At 44.8% G+C, this 16,071-nt stretch overlaps 1 protein-coding gene across 1 annotated transcript in view; it reads left to right on the plus strand.

The window, feature by feature from the left end:
• The window catches only part of LOC149340916 (helix-loop-helix protein 1-like), a 95,189-nt gene extending 79,329 nt beyond the window's left edge, over nucleotides 1-15,860 (plus strand). Inside the window, exon 2 of the mRNA XM_089551359.1 lies at nucleotides 13,834-15,860. Coding sequence (XP_089407485.1) covers nucleotides 13,873-14,187 — 315 coding nt within the window. The 5' untranslated portion in view covers nucleotides 13,834-13,872 and the 3' untranslated portion in view covers nucleotides 14,188-15,860. The remainder of the gene's footprint in view (nucleotides 1-13,833) is intronic.
• Nucleotides 15,861-16,071: the final 211 nt, after the last annotated feature.

Consider the following 16,071-nt stretch of genomic DNA (forward strand, 5'->3'; position numbering starts at 1 on the left):
GGGTTGGGGAATCCCCCTACACGCTTTTGTCTTACCGCCCTGACGAAGCGGCGCTTGCTCGATCGCCCGAGGGGTGGCGCCGCCAGCACGCTGATGGCGCGCGAGCTCTGGGTTGCTCGCTCTAGCTGGCAGGCGCAAGACCGCGGCGACCTCGGGGATATAAATGGGCTTTTTATGGGGCGCGGGGCAAACGTTTGCGTTTAGGCTTAAATTCGGACCGCCTCCTCCTCCTCACTTTTCTCCTCATCCTTTTGCTTCTCGGCTCTTTCGACATCGCCCACGCCTTCGGTGGCACTTGTACCAGCAGCAGTAGCAGAACCGATCTCTTTCCCGTCTGCCTCGCAGTCTCCGTCCGAGCATGCGCGGTGTCAGACCCGACAGACGAAAAGAAGACGCGACGAAGGAGGCGACGCGCGTGGTGGCTTGTTACCGCCGCATGACGTGTTTCTGAAGTAGCGCCGCTATTCACTTAATGTCGCCCGCTTTGAGGACGGCTTTCGGCCTGCTGGTTTTTTCCGCCTCGTCGACAGTGGAGTGGGGAGGATGGCTTCAAATAAGCCGGGTGGGGAAGAGGGGGAGGGATGGATGAGTTGAACGAAGCGGTGTAGTGGGTCGCCCGACTCGGCTTTAGACAGCTTATACGCATCTGCGAGGCGCTAAAGCGACGCCGCCACCGACGCGTGCTTCAGCGCCAGGCGTGACAGCTTTCGACATTTCTCTTTTGTTTTCTTCTTCTATTCTGCTCCTGCTGTTTTGCGCGCGACAGGCACACCGGTTGGCTGGGTCACGTGTCACGCTACTCGTGTACGTCGTGCGTGAAGACAAAACGTCCATTGGAAGCCGCTCGCGCGTGCGTGTGATTGTGCCTCACAGCGGGCGCTGTTTGCCGCTCGCCTCTGATGCTTGCACAGTTTTGTTAGCAACGGTTGCACGCGTTTCTTCCTGATCAGCGGCCAATTACCCGGGGCTCGGGCTCCTGCATTTGGTTAGCGGACCCTTATGTAAGCAGGGCAGGTAAATGTTTAGGTTGTGAAAGTTAGGACCACAAAACAATTAGTGTCAACAAAAAAATATTAACGATCTTTTACAGCCTTGCCTCTCACTCCAGGGAATATATTTAAAACTGTTTGTCCAGCGCCGCCGACAGCAGCTTGCATTATCATAGCTGAGTATAAAAACGCTGCTGTCTGTTTGACCACTTTAAATGGCTCATAAAGACTACATGCTTGTCGCGCAAATCCAGTATAAATAAAAAGAATATTTAGATTTGTTTTCGAAATATGCACGGCTTTAAAGTTTCACCGGCGCCCGACCAGTCATTGGAAAAAAGTGCCAGCCTTTTTCCCTTTCCCGCGCAGAAGAAGCTAAAGCAGTAACTCCATCGCCAGAGATGATCACGTGACACGTGCGCCGCGAAGTGACGCGATTTGATGGACGTCGCCATCCAAAAAAAAAATCAAATACAGATGTCATCAGCACCGGCCGATTACCCGAGGCTAGGCGACACTGCGATCACGAGTTTTATTCGAGATTTTTTTTTACATTTAAATCCAATTTTCTCAGCAATAAATGAGTGTTTTGCTGGCAGACAAACATCAACGTAGCCAAAAAAAGACCATTAAATCGACTTTTACTGAGACCAAAAATTATATGGAGTCGTCCTCAGTCGAGGTGGCAAGAGCGAAATGATGTGGTGCTCTTGCTTTCTGCTCTCATGTCCTCTTTTCCGTTTGTCCACGCTCGGCGTTTCTTGTAGCCACCGCTCAGGAGCGCTGCGGGCCCTTTGCGTCTAAAGTCCTTTGAATCAAAGGGCTTTATTCTGCAGTGACCGCCATGCTGTACTCCTCGCTGACCAAAAAATAGTCCGCTGTTCAAGCTTTTCCTGTTGCCCAAACCAGAAGCTAACTATCAGAGGAAATTATTAGCCCGAAAGTTTTGATGCTGCTGATTTGTTTACTATATAGTAAAAGATGGGAAAGCTTATTTCGTTTGCCGTTGGAATTGGTCAGCGGAGTAATACAGGATGCCGCGAACAATGACCCATTGTTACCAAATGATGTTTTTTATTTTTATGTTGTATACTGCTATAGCCGCCATTTTGTTCCTGCTTTCTCCTTGCCTTCTTTCTTGCTCCTCTCGTTCTCTCCGTCTAGCTAGTTCCGCAGCAGACAGATTTAGCGGCAAAGAATTGTACAGCAATTTTTACGTTACGGTGTTCAACGACACAATTCCTTCGGATAATGCCCCCGATGCAGCCACCGATGTTAAATTGAAATGTACAAAGAATTGTACAGCAATTTTTACGTTACGGCGTTCAACGACACAATTCCTTCGGATAATGCCCCCGATGCAGCCACCGCTGTTAAATTGAAATGTACAAAGAATTGTACAGCATTTTTTACGTTACGGTGTTCAACGACACAATTCCTTCGGATAATGCCCCCGATGCAGCCACCGCTGTTAAATTGAAATGTACAAAGAATTGTACAGCAATTTTTACGTTACGGCGTTCAACGACACAATTCCTTCGGATAATGCCCCCGATGCAGCCACCGCTGTTAAATTGAAATGTACAAAGAATTGTACAGCATTTTTTACGTTACGGTGTTCAACGACACAATTCCTTCGGATAATGCCCCCGATGCAGCCACCGCTGTTAAATTGAAATGTACAAAGAATTGTACAGCAATTTTTACGTTACGGCGTTCAACGACACAATTCCTTCGGATAATGCCCCCGATGCAGCCACCGCTGTTAAATTGAAATGTACAAAGAATTGTACAGCATTTTTTACGTTACGGTGTTCAACGACACAATTCCTTCGGATAATGCCCCCGATGCAGCCACCGCTGTTAAATTGAAATGTACAAAGAATTGTACAGCAATTTTTACGTTACGGCGTTCAACGACACAATTCCTTCGGATAATGCCCCCGATGCAGCCACCGCTGTTAAATTGAAATGTACAAAGAATTCTACAGCATTTTTTACGTTACGGCGTTCAACGACACAATTCCTTCGGATAATGCCCCCGATGCAGCCACCGCTGTTAAATTGAAATGTACAAAGAATTGTACAGCATTTTTTACGTTACGGTGTTCAACGACACAATTCCTTCGGATAATGCCCCCGATGCAGCCACCGCTGTTAAATTGAAATGTACAAAGAATTGTACAGCAATTTTTACGTTACGGCGTTCAACGACACAATTCCTTCGGATAATGCCCCCGATGCAGCCACCGCTGTTAAATTGAAATGTACAAAGAATTGTACAGCAATTTTTACGTTACGGTGTTCAACGACACAATTCCTTCGGATAATGCCCCCGATGCAGCCACCGCTGTTAAATTGAAATGTACAAAGAATTGTACAGCAATTTTTACGTTACGGCGTTCAACGACACAATTCCTTCGGATAATGCCCCCGATGCAGCCACCGCTGTTAAATTGAAATGTACAAAGAATTGTACAGCATTTTTTACGTTACGGTGTTCAACGACACAATTCCTTCGGATAATGCCCCCGATGCAGCCACCGCTGTTAAATTGAAATGTACAAAGAATTGTACAGCAATTTTTACGTTACAGCGTTCAACGACACAATTCCTTCGGATAATGCCCCCGATGCAGCCACCGCTGTTAAATTGAAATGTACAAAGAATTGTACAGCATTTTTTACGTTACGGCGTTCAACGACACAATTCCTTCGGATAATGCCCCCGATGCAGCCACCGCTGTTAAATTGAAATGTACAAAGAATTGTACAGCAATTTTTACGTTACAGCGTTCAACGACACAATTCCTTCGGATAATGCCCCCGATGCAGCCACCGCTGTTAAATTGAAATGTACAAAGAATTGTACAGCAATTTTTACATTACGGCGTTCAACGACACAATTCCTTCGGATAATGCCCCCGATGCAGCCACCGCTGTTAAATTGAAATGTACAAAGAATTGTACAGCATTTTTTACGTTACGGTGTTCAACGACACAATTCCTTCGGATAATGCCCCCGATGCAGCCACCGCTGTTAAATTGAAATGTACAAAGAATTGTACAGCAATTTTTACGTTACGGCGTTCAACGACACAATTCCTTCGGATAATGCCCCCGATGCAGCCACCGCTGTTAAATTGAAATGTACAAAGAATTGTACAGCATTTTTTACGTTACGGTGTTCAACGACACAATTCCTTCGGATAATGCCCCCGATGCAGCCACCGCTGTTAAATTGAAATGTACAAAGAATTGTACAGCAATTTTTACGTTACGGCGTTCAACGACACAATTCCTTCGGATAATGCCCCCGATGCAGCCACCGCTGTTAAATTGAAATGTACAAAGAATTGTACAGCTTTTTTTACGTTACGGCGTTCAACGACACAATTCCTTCGGATAATGCCCCCGATGCAGCCACCGCTGTTAAATTGAAATGTACAAAGAATTGTACAGCAATTTTTACGTTACGGCGTTCAACGACACAATTCCTTCGGATAATGCCCCCGATGCAGCCACCGCTGTTAAATTGAAATGTACAAAGAATTGTACAGCATTTTTTACGTTACGGTGTTCAACGACACAATTCCTTCGGATAATGCCCCCGATGCAGCCACCGCTGTTAAATTGAAATGTACAAAGAATTGTACAGCATTTTTTACGTTACGGTGTTCAACGACACAATTCCTTCGGATAATGCCCCCGATGCAGCCACCGCTGTTAAATTGAAATGTACAAAGAATTGTACAGCAATTTTTACGTTACGGCGTTCAACGACACAATTCCTTCGGATAATGCCCCCGATGCAGCCACCGCTGTTAAATTGAAATGTACAAAGAATTGTACAGCAATTTTTACGTTACGGCGTTCAACGACACAATTCCTTCGGATAATGCCCCCGATGCAGCCACCGCTGTTAAATTGAAATGTACAAAGAATTGTACAGCAATTTTTACGTTACGGCGTTCAACGACACAATTCCTTCGGATAATGCCCCCGATGCAGCCACCGCTGTTAAATTGAAATGTACAAAGAATTGTACAGCAATTTTTACGTTACGGCGTTCAACGATACAATTCCTTCGGATAATGCCCCCGATGCAGCCACCGCTGTTAAATTGAAATGTACAAAGAATTGTACAGCATTTTTTACGTTATTGTGTTCAACGATACAATTCCTTCGGATAATGCCCCCGATGCAGCCACCGCTGTTAAATTGAAATGTACAAAGAATTGTACAGCATTTTTTACGTTACGGTGTTCAACGACACAATTCCTTCGGATAATGCCCCCGATGCAGCCACCGCTGTTAAATTGAAATGTACAAAGAATTGTACAGCAATTTTTACGTTACGGCGTTCAACGACACAATTCCTTCGGATAATGCCCCCGATGCAGCCACCGCTGTTAAATTGAAATGTACAAAGAATTGTACAGCAATTTTTACGTTACGGCGTTCAACGACACAATTCCTTCGGATAATGCCCCCGATGCAGCCACCGCTGTTAAATTGAAATGTACAAAGAATTGTACAGCAATTTTTACGTTACGGCGTTCAACGACACAATTCCTTCGGATAATGCCCCCGATGCAGCCACCGCTGTTAAATTGAAATGTACAAAGAATTGTACAGCAATTTTTACGTTACGGCGTTCAACGACACAATTCCTTCGGATAATGCCCCCGATGCAGCCACCGCTGTTAAATTGAAATGTTCAAAGAATTGTACAGCATTTTTTACGTTACGGTGTTCAACGACACAATTCCTTCGGATAATGCCCCCGATGCAGCCACCGCTGTTAAATTGAAATGTACAAAGAATTGTACAGCAATTTTTACGTTACGGCGTTCAACGACACAATTCCTTCGGATAATGCCCCCGATGCAGCCACCGCTGTTAAATTGAAATGTACAAAGAATTGTACAGCAATTTTTACGTTACGGTGTTCAACGACACAATTCCTTCGGATAATGCCCCCGATGCAGCCACCGCTGTTAAATTGAAATGTACAAAGAATTGTACAGCAATTTTTACGTTACGGCGTTCAACGACACAATTCCTTCGGATAATGCCCCCGATGCAGCCACCGCTGTTAAATTGAAATGTACAAAGAATTGTACAGCATTTTTTACGTTACGGTGTTCAACGACACAATTCCTTCGGATAATGCCCCCGATGCAGCCACCGCTGTTAAATTGAAATGTACAAAGAATTGTACAGCAATTTTTACGTTACAGCGTTCAACGACACAATTCCTTCGGATAATGCCCCCGATGCAGCCACCGCTGTTAAATTGAAATGTACAAAGAATTGTACAGCATTTTTTACGTTACGGCGTTCAACGACACAATTCCTTCGGATAATGCCCCCGATGCAGCCACCGCTGTTAAATTGAAATGTACAAAGAATTGTACAGCAATTTTTACGTTACAGCGTTCAACGACACAATTCCTTCGGATAATGCCCCCGATGCAGCCACCGCTGTTAAATTGAAATGTACAAAGAATTGTACAGCAATTTTTACATTACGGCGTTCAACGACACAATTCCTTCGGATAATGCCCCCGATGCAGCCACCGCTGTTAAATTGAAATGTACAAAGAATTGTACAGCATTTTTTACGTTACGGTGTTCAACGACACAATTCCTTCGGATAATGCCCCCGATGCAGCCACCGCTGTTAAATTGAAATGTACAAAGAATTGTACAGCAATTTTTACGTTACGGCGTTCAACGACACAATTCCTTCGGATAATGCCCCCGATGCAGCCACCGCTGTTAAATTGAAATGTACAAAGAATTGTACAGCATTTTTTACGTTACGGTGTTCAACGACACAATTCCTTCGGATAATGCCCCCGATGCAGCCACCGCTGTTAAATTGAAATGTACAAAGAATTGTACAGCAATTTTTACGTTACGGCGTTCAACGACACAATTCCTTCGGATAATGCCCCCGATGCAGCCACCGCTGTTAAATTGAAATGTACAAAGAATTGTACAGCTTTTTTTACGTTACGGCGTTCAACGACACAATTCCTTCGGATAATGCCCCCGATGCAGCCACCGCTGTTAAATTGAAATGTACAAAGAATTGTACAGCAATTTTTACGTTACGGCGTTCAACGACACAATTCCTTCGGATAATGCCCCCGATGCAGCCACCGCTGTTAAATTGAAATGTACAAAGAATTGTACAGCATTTTTTACGTTACGGTGTTCAACGACACAATTCCTTCGGATAATGCCCCCGATGCAGCCACCGCTGTTAAATTGAAATGTACAAAGAATTGTACAGCAATTTTTACGTTACGGCGTTCAACGACACAATTCCTTCGGATAATGCCCCCGATGCAGCCACCGCTGTTAAATTGAAATGTACAAAGAATTGTACAGCATTTTTTACGTTACGGTGTTCAACGACACAATTCCTTCGGATAATGCCCCCGATGCAGCCACCGCTGTTAAATTGAAATGTACAAAGAATTGTACAGCAATTTTTACGTTACGGCGTTCAACGACACAATTCCTTCGGATAATGCCCCCGATGCAGCCACCGCTGTTAAATTGAAATGTACAAAGAATTGTACAGCAATTTTTACGTTACGGCGTTCAACGACACAATTCCTTCGGATAATGCCCCCGATGCAGCCACCGCTGTTAAATTGAAATGTACAAAGAATTGTACAGCAATTTTTACGTTACGGCGTTCAACGACACAATTCCTTCGGATAATGCCCCCGATGCAGCCACCGCTGTTAAATTGAAATGTACAAAGAATTGTACAGCAATTTTTACGTTACGGTGTTCAACGATACAATTCCTTCGGATAATGCCCCCGATGCAGCCACCGCTGTTAAATTGAAATGTACAAAGAATTGTACAGCATTTTTTACGTTATTGTGTTCAACGATACAATTCCTTCGGATAATGCCCCCGATGCAGCCACCGCTGTTAAATTGAAATGTACAAAGAATTGTACAGCATTTTTTACGTTACGGTGTTCAACGACACAATTCCTTCGGATAATGCCCCCGATGCAGCCACCGCTGTTAAATTGAAATGTACAAAGAATTGTACAGCAATTTTTACGTTACGGCGTTCAACGACACAATTCCTTCGGATAATGCCCCCGATGCAGCCACCGCTGTTAAATTGAAATGTACAAAGAATTGTACAGCAATTTTTACGTTACGGCGTTCAACGACACAATTCCTTCGGATAATGCCCCCGATGCAGCCACCGCTGTTAAATTGAAATGTACAAAGAATTGTACAGCAATTTTTACGTTACGGCGTTCAACGACACAATTCCTTCGGATAATGCCCCCGATGCAGCCACCGCTGTTAAATTGAAATGTACAAAGAATTGTACAGCATTTTTTACGTTACGGTGTTCAACGACACAATTCCTTCGGATAATGCCCCCGATGCAGCCACCGCTGTTAAATTGAAATGTACAAAGAATTGTACAGCAATTTTTACGTTACGGCGTTCAACGACACAATTCCTTCGGATAATGCCCCCGATGCAGCCACCGCTGTTAAATTGAAATGTACAAAGAATTGTACAGCAATTTTTACGTTACGGTGTTCAACGACACAATTCCTTCGGATAATGCCCCCGATGCAGCCACCGCTGTTAAATTGAAATGTACAAAGAATTGTACAGCAATTTTTACGTTACGGCGTTCAACGACACAATTCCTTCGGATAATGCCCCCGATGCAGCCACCGCTGTTAAATTGAAATGTACAAAGAATTGTACAGCATTTTTTACGTTACGGTGTTCAACGACACAATTCCTTCGGATAATGCCCCCGATGCAGCCACCGCTGTTAAATTGAAATGTACAAAGAATTGTACAGCAATTTTTACGTTACGGCGTTCAACGACACAATTCCTTCGGATAATGCCCCCGATGCAGCCACCGCTGTTAAATTGAAATGTACAAAGAATTGTACAGCAATTTTTACGTTACGGCGTTCAACGACACAATTCCTTCGGATAATGCCCCCGATGCAGCCACCGCTGTTAAATTGAAATGTACAAAGAATTGTACAGCAATTTTTACGTTACGGCGTTCAACGACACGATTCCTTCGGATAATGCCCCCGATGCAGCCACCGCTGTTAAATTGAAATGTACAAAGAATTGTACAGCATTTTTTACGTTACGGTGTTCAACGACACAATTCCTTCGGATAATGCCCCCGATGCAGCCACCGCTGTTAAATTGAAATGTACAAAGAATTGTACAGCAATTTTTACGTTACGGCGTTCAACGACACAATTCCTTCGGATAATGCCCCCGATGCAGCCACCGCTGTTAAATTGAAATGTACAAAGAATTGTACAGCATTTTTTACGTTACGGCGTTCAACGACACAATTCCTTCGGATAATGCCCCCGATGCAGCCACCGCTGTTAAATTGAAATGTACAAAGAATTGTACAGCATTTTTTACGTTACGGTGTTCAACGACACAATTCCTTCGGATAATGCCCCCGATGCAGCCACCGCTGTTAAATTGAAATGTACAAAGAATTGTACAGCAATTTTTACGTTACGGCGTTCAACGACACAATTCCTTCGGATAATGCCCCCGATGCAGCCACCGCTGTTAAATTGAAATGTACAAAGAATTGTACAGCAATTTTTACGTTACGGCGTTCAACGACACAATTCCTTCGGATAATGCCCCCGATGCAGCCACCGCTGTTAAATTGAAATGTACAAAGAATTGTACAGCAATTTTTACGTTACGGCGTTCAACGACACAATTCCTTCGGATAATGCCCCCGATGCAGCCACCGCTGTTAAATTGAAATGTTCAAAGAATTGTACAGCATTTTTTACGTTACGGTGTTCAACGACACAATTCCTTCGGATAATGCCCCCGATGCAGCCACCGCTGTTAAATTGAAATGTACAAAGAATTGTACAGCAATTTTTACGTTACGGCGTTCAACGACACAATTCCTTCGGATAATGCCCCCGATGCAGCCACCGCTGTTAAATTGAAATGTACAAAGAATTGTACAGCAATTTTTACGTTACGGTGTTCAACGACACAATTCCTTCGGATAATGCCCCCGATGCAGCCACCGCTGTTAAATTGAAATGTACAAAGAATTGTACAGCAATTTTTACGTTACGGCGTTCAACGACACAATTCCTTCGGATAATGCCCCCGATGCAGCCACCGCTGTTAAATTGAAATGTACAAAGAATTGTACAGCAATTTTTACGTTACGGTGTTCAACGACACAATTCCTTCGGATAATGCCCCCGATGCAGCCACCGCTGTTAAATTGAAATGTACAAAGAATTGTACAGCAATTTTTACGTTACGGCGTTCAACGACACAATTCCTTCGGATAATGCCCCCGATGCAGCCACCGCTGTTAAATTGAAATGTACAAAGAATTGTACAGCAATTTTTACGTTACGGCGTTCAACGACACAATTCCTTCGGATAATGCCCCCGATGCAGCCACCGCTGTTAAATTGAAATGTACAAAGAATTGTACAGCAATTTTTACGTTACGGCGTTCAACGACACAATTCCTTCGGATAATGCCCCCGATGCAGCCACCGCTGTTAAATTGAAATGTACAAAGAATTGTACAGCAATTTTTACGTTACGGCGTTCAACGACACAATTCCTTCGGATAATGCCCCCGATGCAGCCACCGCTGTTAAATTGAAATGTTCAAAGAATTGTACAGCATTTTTTACGTTACGGTGTTCAACGACACAATTCCTTCGGATAATGCCCCCGATGCAGCCACCGCTGTTAAATTGAAATGTACAAAGAATTGTACAGCAATTTTTACGTTACGGCGTTCAACGACACAATTCCTTCGGATAATGCCCCCGATGCAGCCACCGCTGTTAAATTGAAATGTACAAAGAATTGTACAGCAATTTTTACGTTACGGTGTTCAACGACACAATTCCTTCGGATAATGCCCCCGATGCAGCCACCGCTGTTAAATTGAAATGTACAAAGAATTGTACAGCAATTTTTACGTTACGGCGTTCAACGACACAATTCCTTCGGATAATGCCCCCGATGCAGCCACCGCTGTTAAATTGAAATGTACAAAGAATTGTACAGCAATTTTTACGTTACGGTGTTCAACGACACAATTCCTTCGGATAATGCCCCCGATGCAGCCACCGCTGTTAAATTGAAATGTACAAAGAATTGTACAGCAATTTTTACGTTACGGCGTTCAACGACACAATTCCTTCGGATAATGCCCCCGATGCAGCCACCGCTGTTAAATTGAAATGTACAAAGAATTGTACAGCAATTTTTACGTTACGGTGTTCAACGACACAATTCCTTCGGATAATGCCCCCGATGCAGCCACCGCTGTTAAATTGAAATGTACAAAGAATTGTACAGCATTTTTTACGTTACGGTGTTCAACGACACAATTCCTTCGGATAATGCCCCCGATGCAGCCACCGCTGTTAAATTGAAATGTACAAAGAATTGTACAGCAATTTTTACGTTACGGTGTTCAACGACACAATTCCTTCGGATAATGCCCCCGATGCAGCCACCGCTGTTAAATTGAAATGTACAAAGAATTGTACAGCAATTTTTACGTTACGGTGTTCAACGACACAATTCCTTCGGATAATGCCCCCGATGCAGCCACCGCTGTTAAATTGAAATGTACAAAGAATTGTACAGCAATTTTTACGTTACGGTGTTCAACGACACAATTCCTTCGGATAATGCCCCCGATGCAGCCACCGCTGTTAAATTGAAATGTACAAAGAATTGTACAGCAATTTTTACGTTACGGCGTTCAACGACACAATTCCTTCGGATAATGCCCCCGATGCAGCCACCGCTGTTAAATTGAAATGTACAAAGAATTGTACAGCAATTTTTACGTTACGGCGTTCAACGACACAATTCCTTCGGATAATGCCCCCGATGCAGCCACCGCTGTTAAATTGAAATGTACCAAGAATTGTACAGCATTTTTTACGTTACGGTGTTCAACGACACAATTCCTTCGGATAATGCCCCCGATGCAGCCACCGCTGTTAAATTGAGATGTACAAAGAATTGTACAGCAATTTTTACGTTACGGCGTTCAACGACACAATTCCTTCGGATAATGCCCCGATGCAGCCACCGCTGTTAAATTGAAATGCCGTCTGCGCCTTTGTTGACTACTGTTCATGATGAGACAAGTTACTGATGGTTGGTATTTTTAGCGTATGTCTACAGTTTCAGAGAACACGCCACTGAGCTTTATTGTCTCAAACTGAAACAGGAGCGCGAAATGGCTCCAGAGGGAAAATTTCAGCTTAAAAATGGCTCGATTCGGGCTGTCTGATAGAGGGACCACGATCGACTAATTCGGAAGCTTATAGTATACTGAGTACACCTCGCGTTACTGTCACGTGACATTGATTTTTTTCGTCCTACGTGCTGCCGTGTCCTTGCTAGACCTACCTTTCTTTGCACACTTCGAAAAGATTAATTCAACTACACAGCGACCATTTGACCATTTTAAACACACGAGGTAATTGGAGCAAGACTTTGTCAGCGTAGGTAAACGCTTAATTCATTGATTCCAATTGTCAGTACCAGTGTTTTGACCCGTCGCTTCCCAAATTGGTTGTCGAACTTATCCCTAAAGTAAGCGACGTCATCAGTAAGAAGCGTTACACAGGTTTGGAATAAACAGTTAATTGAAAACCCACCTTTGGAATAAGCTCAACCGTTAATCGTTATCGTTAGCTTTGTGCACTTGAAAGCCACGTTCCCTGAGAGCACGCATTTTCGAGTATAAATCGGGTTTGGTCCGATTGTTAAGAATTCGTTACGAGTGGAAAAACAAAGGGCCCTATCATATTGCACATACACTAGTTCAAAATCAATCCTTCACTCTCACTTTTTTTAAATCGCCCATTAAACCAGCATGTTGGGACCGACATGCTTACAACACAAGAAATCAAACTATTCGCACATTTATTGAGTGTTCGCGGTTAAATAACAATGGTAGTAACACGCATATAATGTGATAACTAAGCACATACAAGATATGGAGAGCAAGTCACAATGCGCACTGTGGGGCTGATTAAAGGGCTATCACACACCGATAGCACGTACCTTTTCCGCCTGTCAGGTGTGTACTGATACTCGTGCTGCCTTCGCTTTAAAGGACCAGCGAACTCAAGCTGACACTATGCGTGAATACAAAGTTGCCGAGCAAATAAGACGCGCGCACAGTGGATAAATGTACGAAACTTGCAACTTCTGTCAGGAAAGAGAAATACCAATGAACCGTTTTTAATGGAACACCATGTCCGGCGTTTTGAATTGCCGCGGTACACATCCAGAGACCTTAACCAGAACATCATGTCTGCGTACAGACAAGCTGCTCCGGTGAAGTGAGCATGTTTTACCTCTAAACAGGGCGGTTTCGAGCTTGTGTTTAAGACAGTTCACTTGTGTAAGCAATTCACTTGCATGAACCTGTATACCCCGCCTTGTCGTGTATGCAAGAAGTGCATCAACTATCCCGGCAAAAATACGAGCATGTTATTTTAACAATGTCCTTGTAAGTAACACCACAGACGCGGATGCATATTCTTCAGATGGCCTGCACAGACGTTACAGGATCCGTTACAAGCCAGGCCACCTTACGTTACAATCCATGTTGTTGAAACGGGCTCACAGCAAGAAGCTGCGTGCTTCTTGCTGCTCTGGCCTACACAGTGAATCCGTGGTTCACCATCATGGCGCCTGTGACGTCACGTGAAAGCCGCCTCTTGACTCTGTCCATTCGTGTGTCCTTCCGCAGCGAGGCGGGCCGGAGCCGCGGCTGCTTCGCCGGGTGGCCATGTTCGTGTGCGCCCAGCAGCCGTGTCCCAACCGGCGGTGCTGCGGCTCGGCCAGCCCGGGCTGCCCCGAGGGCCACCAGCCACTGGCGTCGCTGAGCCGCGAGGACCGGCGCCGCAGACGCAGGGCCACGCAGAAGTACCGGCTGGCGCACGCCACCCGCGAGCGCATCCGCGTCGAAGCCTTCAACGTGGCATTCGCCCAGCTGCGGAGGCTGCTGCCCACGCTGCCGCCGGACAAGAAGCTGTCCAAGATCGAGATCCTGCGCCTGGCCATCTGCTACATCTCGTACCTCAACCACGTGCTCGACGTCTGAGGCCGTCGGTCCCACTTTTGGCTGCGGTCGGCAAACTATACGTGCCAAGTGTCCAAAGGATTCGTTTCCTACAGAATGGGGCCTCGTCGACGAAGCCCCTTAGAACTATAGAGACATGTATTGGCTTCAGGAGGGTTTCGATGCCATGGCGCCCAGTTTCAGACGTGTTTATACACTCTAAGAGGCTAGTAGCTAAGTCACTGATATGATGTTGAAGAGTCCAGCTGTCCAGTTTCATTGTGGTATATGCTTTGACTTCCTAGTGCGAGTCTCCTTTTAGCTTATGAAGTGGAAAGCAGGGCTGCTTATCATGCAGTCATGTCACCTGTCGTTCTTGGTTGTACCTAACAACAAAGCGGCGTCGGGAAACTCGATGCGTGCAGGCGGTTCAAATCCATAGATGTCGGCGTAGTGCCATCTAGGCGTTTAAACTGTCAGCTGACCTCTCTTTGATCTCGCTAACGATCAAACTTCCAATCGATCATATCGATCGTATATCGATCAAACGATCAACACCTCCCGCTTATACAACACTGAACTTTGCGATGCAGTCATGGAATAACGGTACAATATCCCGTTAGCCAGAATCGCTTATAGCTGTGTAAGGAGGAATCTATGGTCTGTTTGAATCTGCACGAAGAGATTTATGTCTTGAACTTTAGTTGTTTTGCCGCTAGAATCATATGCAGTATGTGAAATATAGTAATAACTCCTCCAAGGCAGGCCTACAGCAGCATGCAGTTGTTAGCAACAAGTCCACTCCTGGTTGTAAAGAGAGAAGAAACTTTTATTGTCCACTGCTGTGGGCTACAAGTCCGGGCCAGGCACGGCCCCACTGCGCTAGATGTCTTGCATGTCAGCTGTGAAAGACGAGAGTGAAAAGCCGTGTACGTGTCACGTATATTTCTGGGCGTTTGCTGACCGCCAACTTGAGTGACTAGTTACTGACCGGAGTGGTTCGTACGCAAGACCTGTCCACCATACCAGTATTACTGCTGCCTCAACTCAGGCTTTTTTCTGCATGCTATTCCATTGGCAATAATAAACTCCTCGCATCCCTGAAAGTAAGAACAGTTTTTTCGTCGTCGTTTCGGATTATGTGGTCGGAGATGTCCATACTGTTCCGATATTCTTTGTAGACTTTTAACCAAACTCAAACACAGATTTCTTGGCTGTCCGGTGTTAAGCGTGAGAAAGGAAATTTGCGCACAACGCTCATCCCACCTTGACTGAATCTAGAATCCTTCCAATTGCACACATGGAATTCAGGCCGCATGAGCATTACATTTCCCTGTTGGTTCTATAGATCTACTTGTCAACGGATGAAAGTTGGCCGCAGGCAGAAGGAAGGCCCTTTCGGTCATGCCGGCCCGAAGACACCATCAAGACATCGGAAACACAGGAGCATTGTATCGTGAGTCAATATATTTGCGTCCATTCAAATTTTTGTTTTCTTTGCCTATTGTTGACGAACTGCTTGCTCGCGGGCCTCCGCTGAGTGGTGTTCCATCTGACATGGAAAGGGATGTGGAGGTATTCTTCTCAAGTCACGCTTTCGCAAAGAACAATGAAGCTTACGTAATCATGTCTGCCTCCAAATCAGACTATATCTAACCAAAACAACGCAGGATATACAGATTGTCAGCTTTCGCTACTGTCATGCACTTACTTTTTTTTTTCATTTGTGGTTGTGATAGACGCAGAGGCGCCCCTACCTTAAAGGCCGAAAGTTCTTGAAAGCGATGACGATAGCACGCTGCAGATATTCACAGCAGTACCATAAGCTCCCCACCACGCGGCTGAGTACAAACCATACGGTCAGAAAACTTTTGACCCAAGGTGTTGTCATAAGATGGTAACGTAGCCTACAGAGCTTTTTCTTTA

This window comes from Amblyomma mixtum, chromosome 6 (genome assembly GCF_055824585.1).
Source record: "Amblyomma mixtum isolate Tamu chromosome 6, ASM5582458v1, whole genome shotgun sequence".
Lineage (NCBI taxonomy): Eukaryota > Metazoa > Arthropoda > Arachnida > Ixodida > Ixodidae > Amblyomma > Amblyomma mixtum.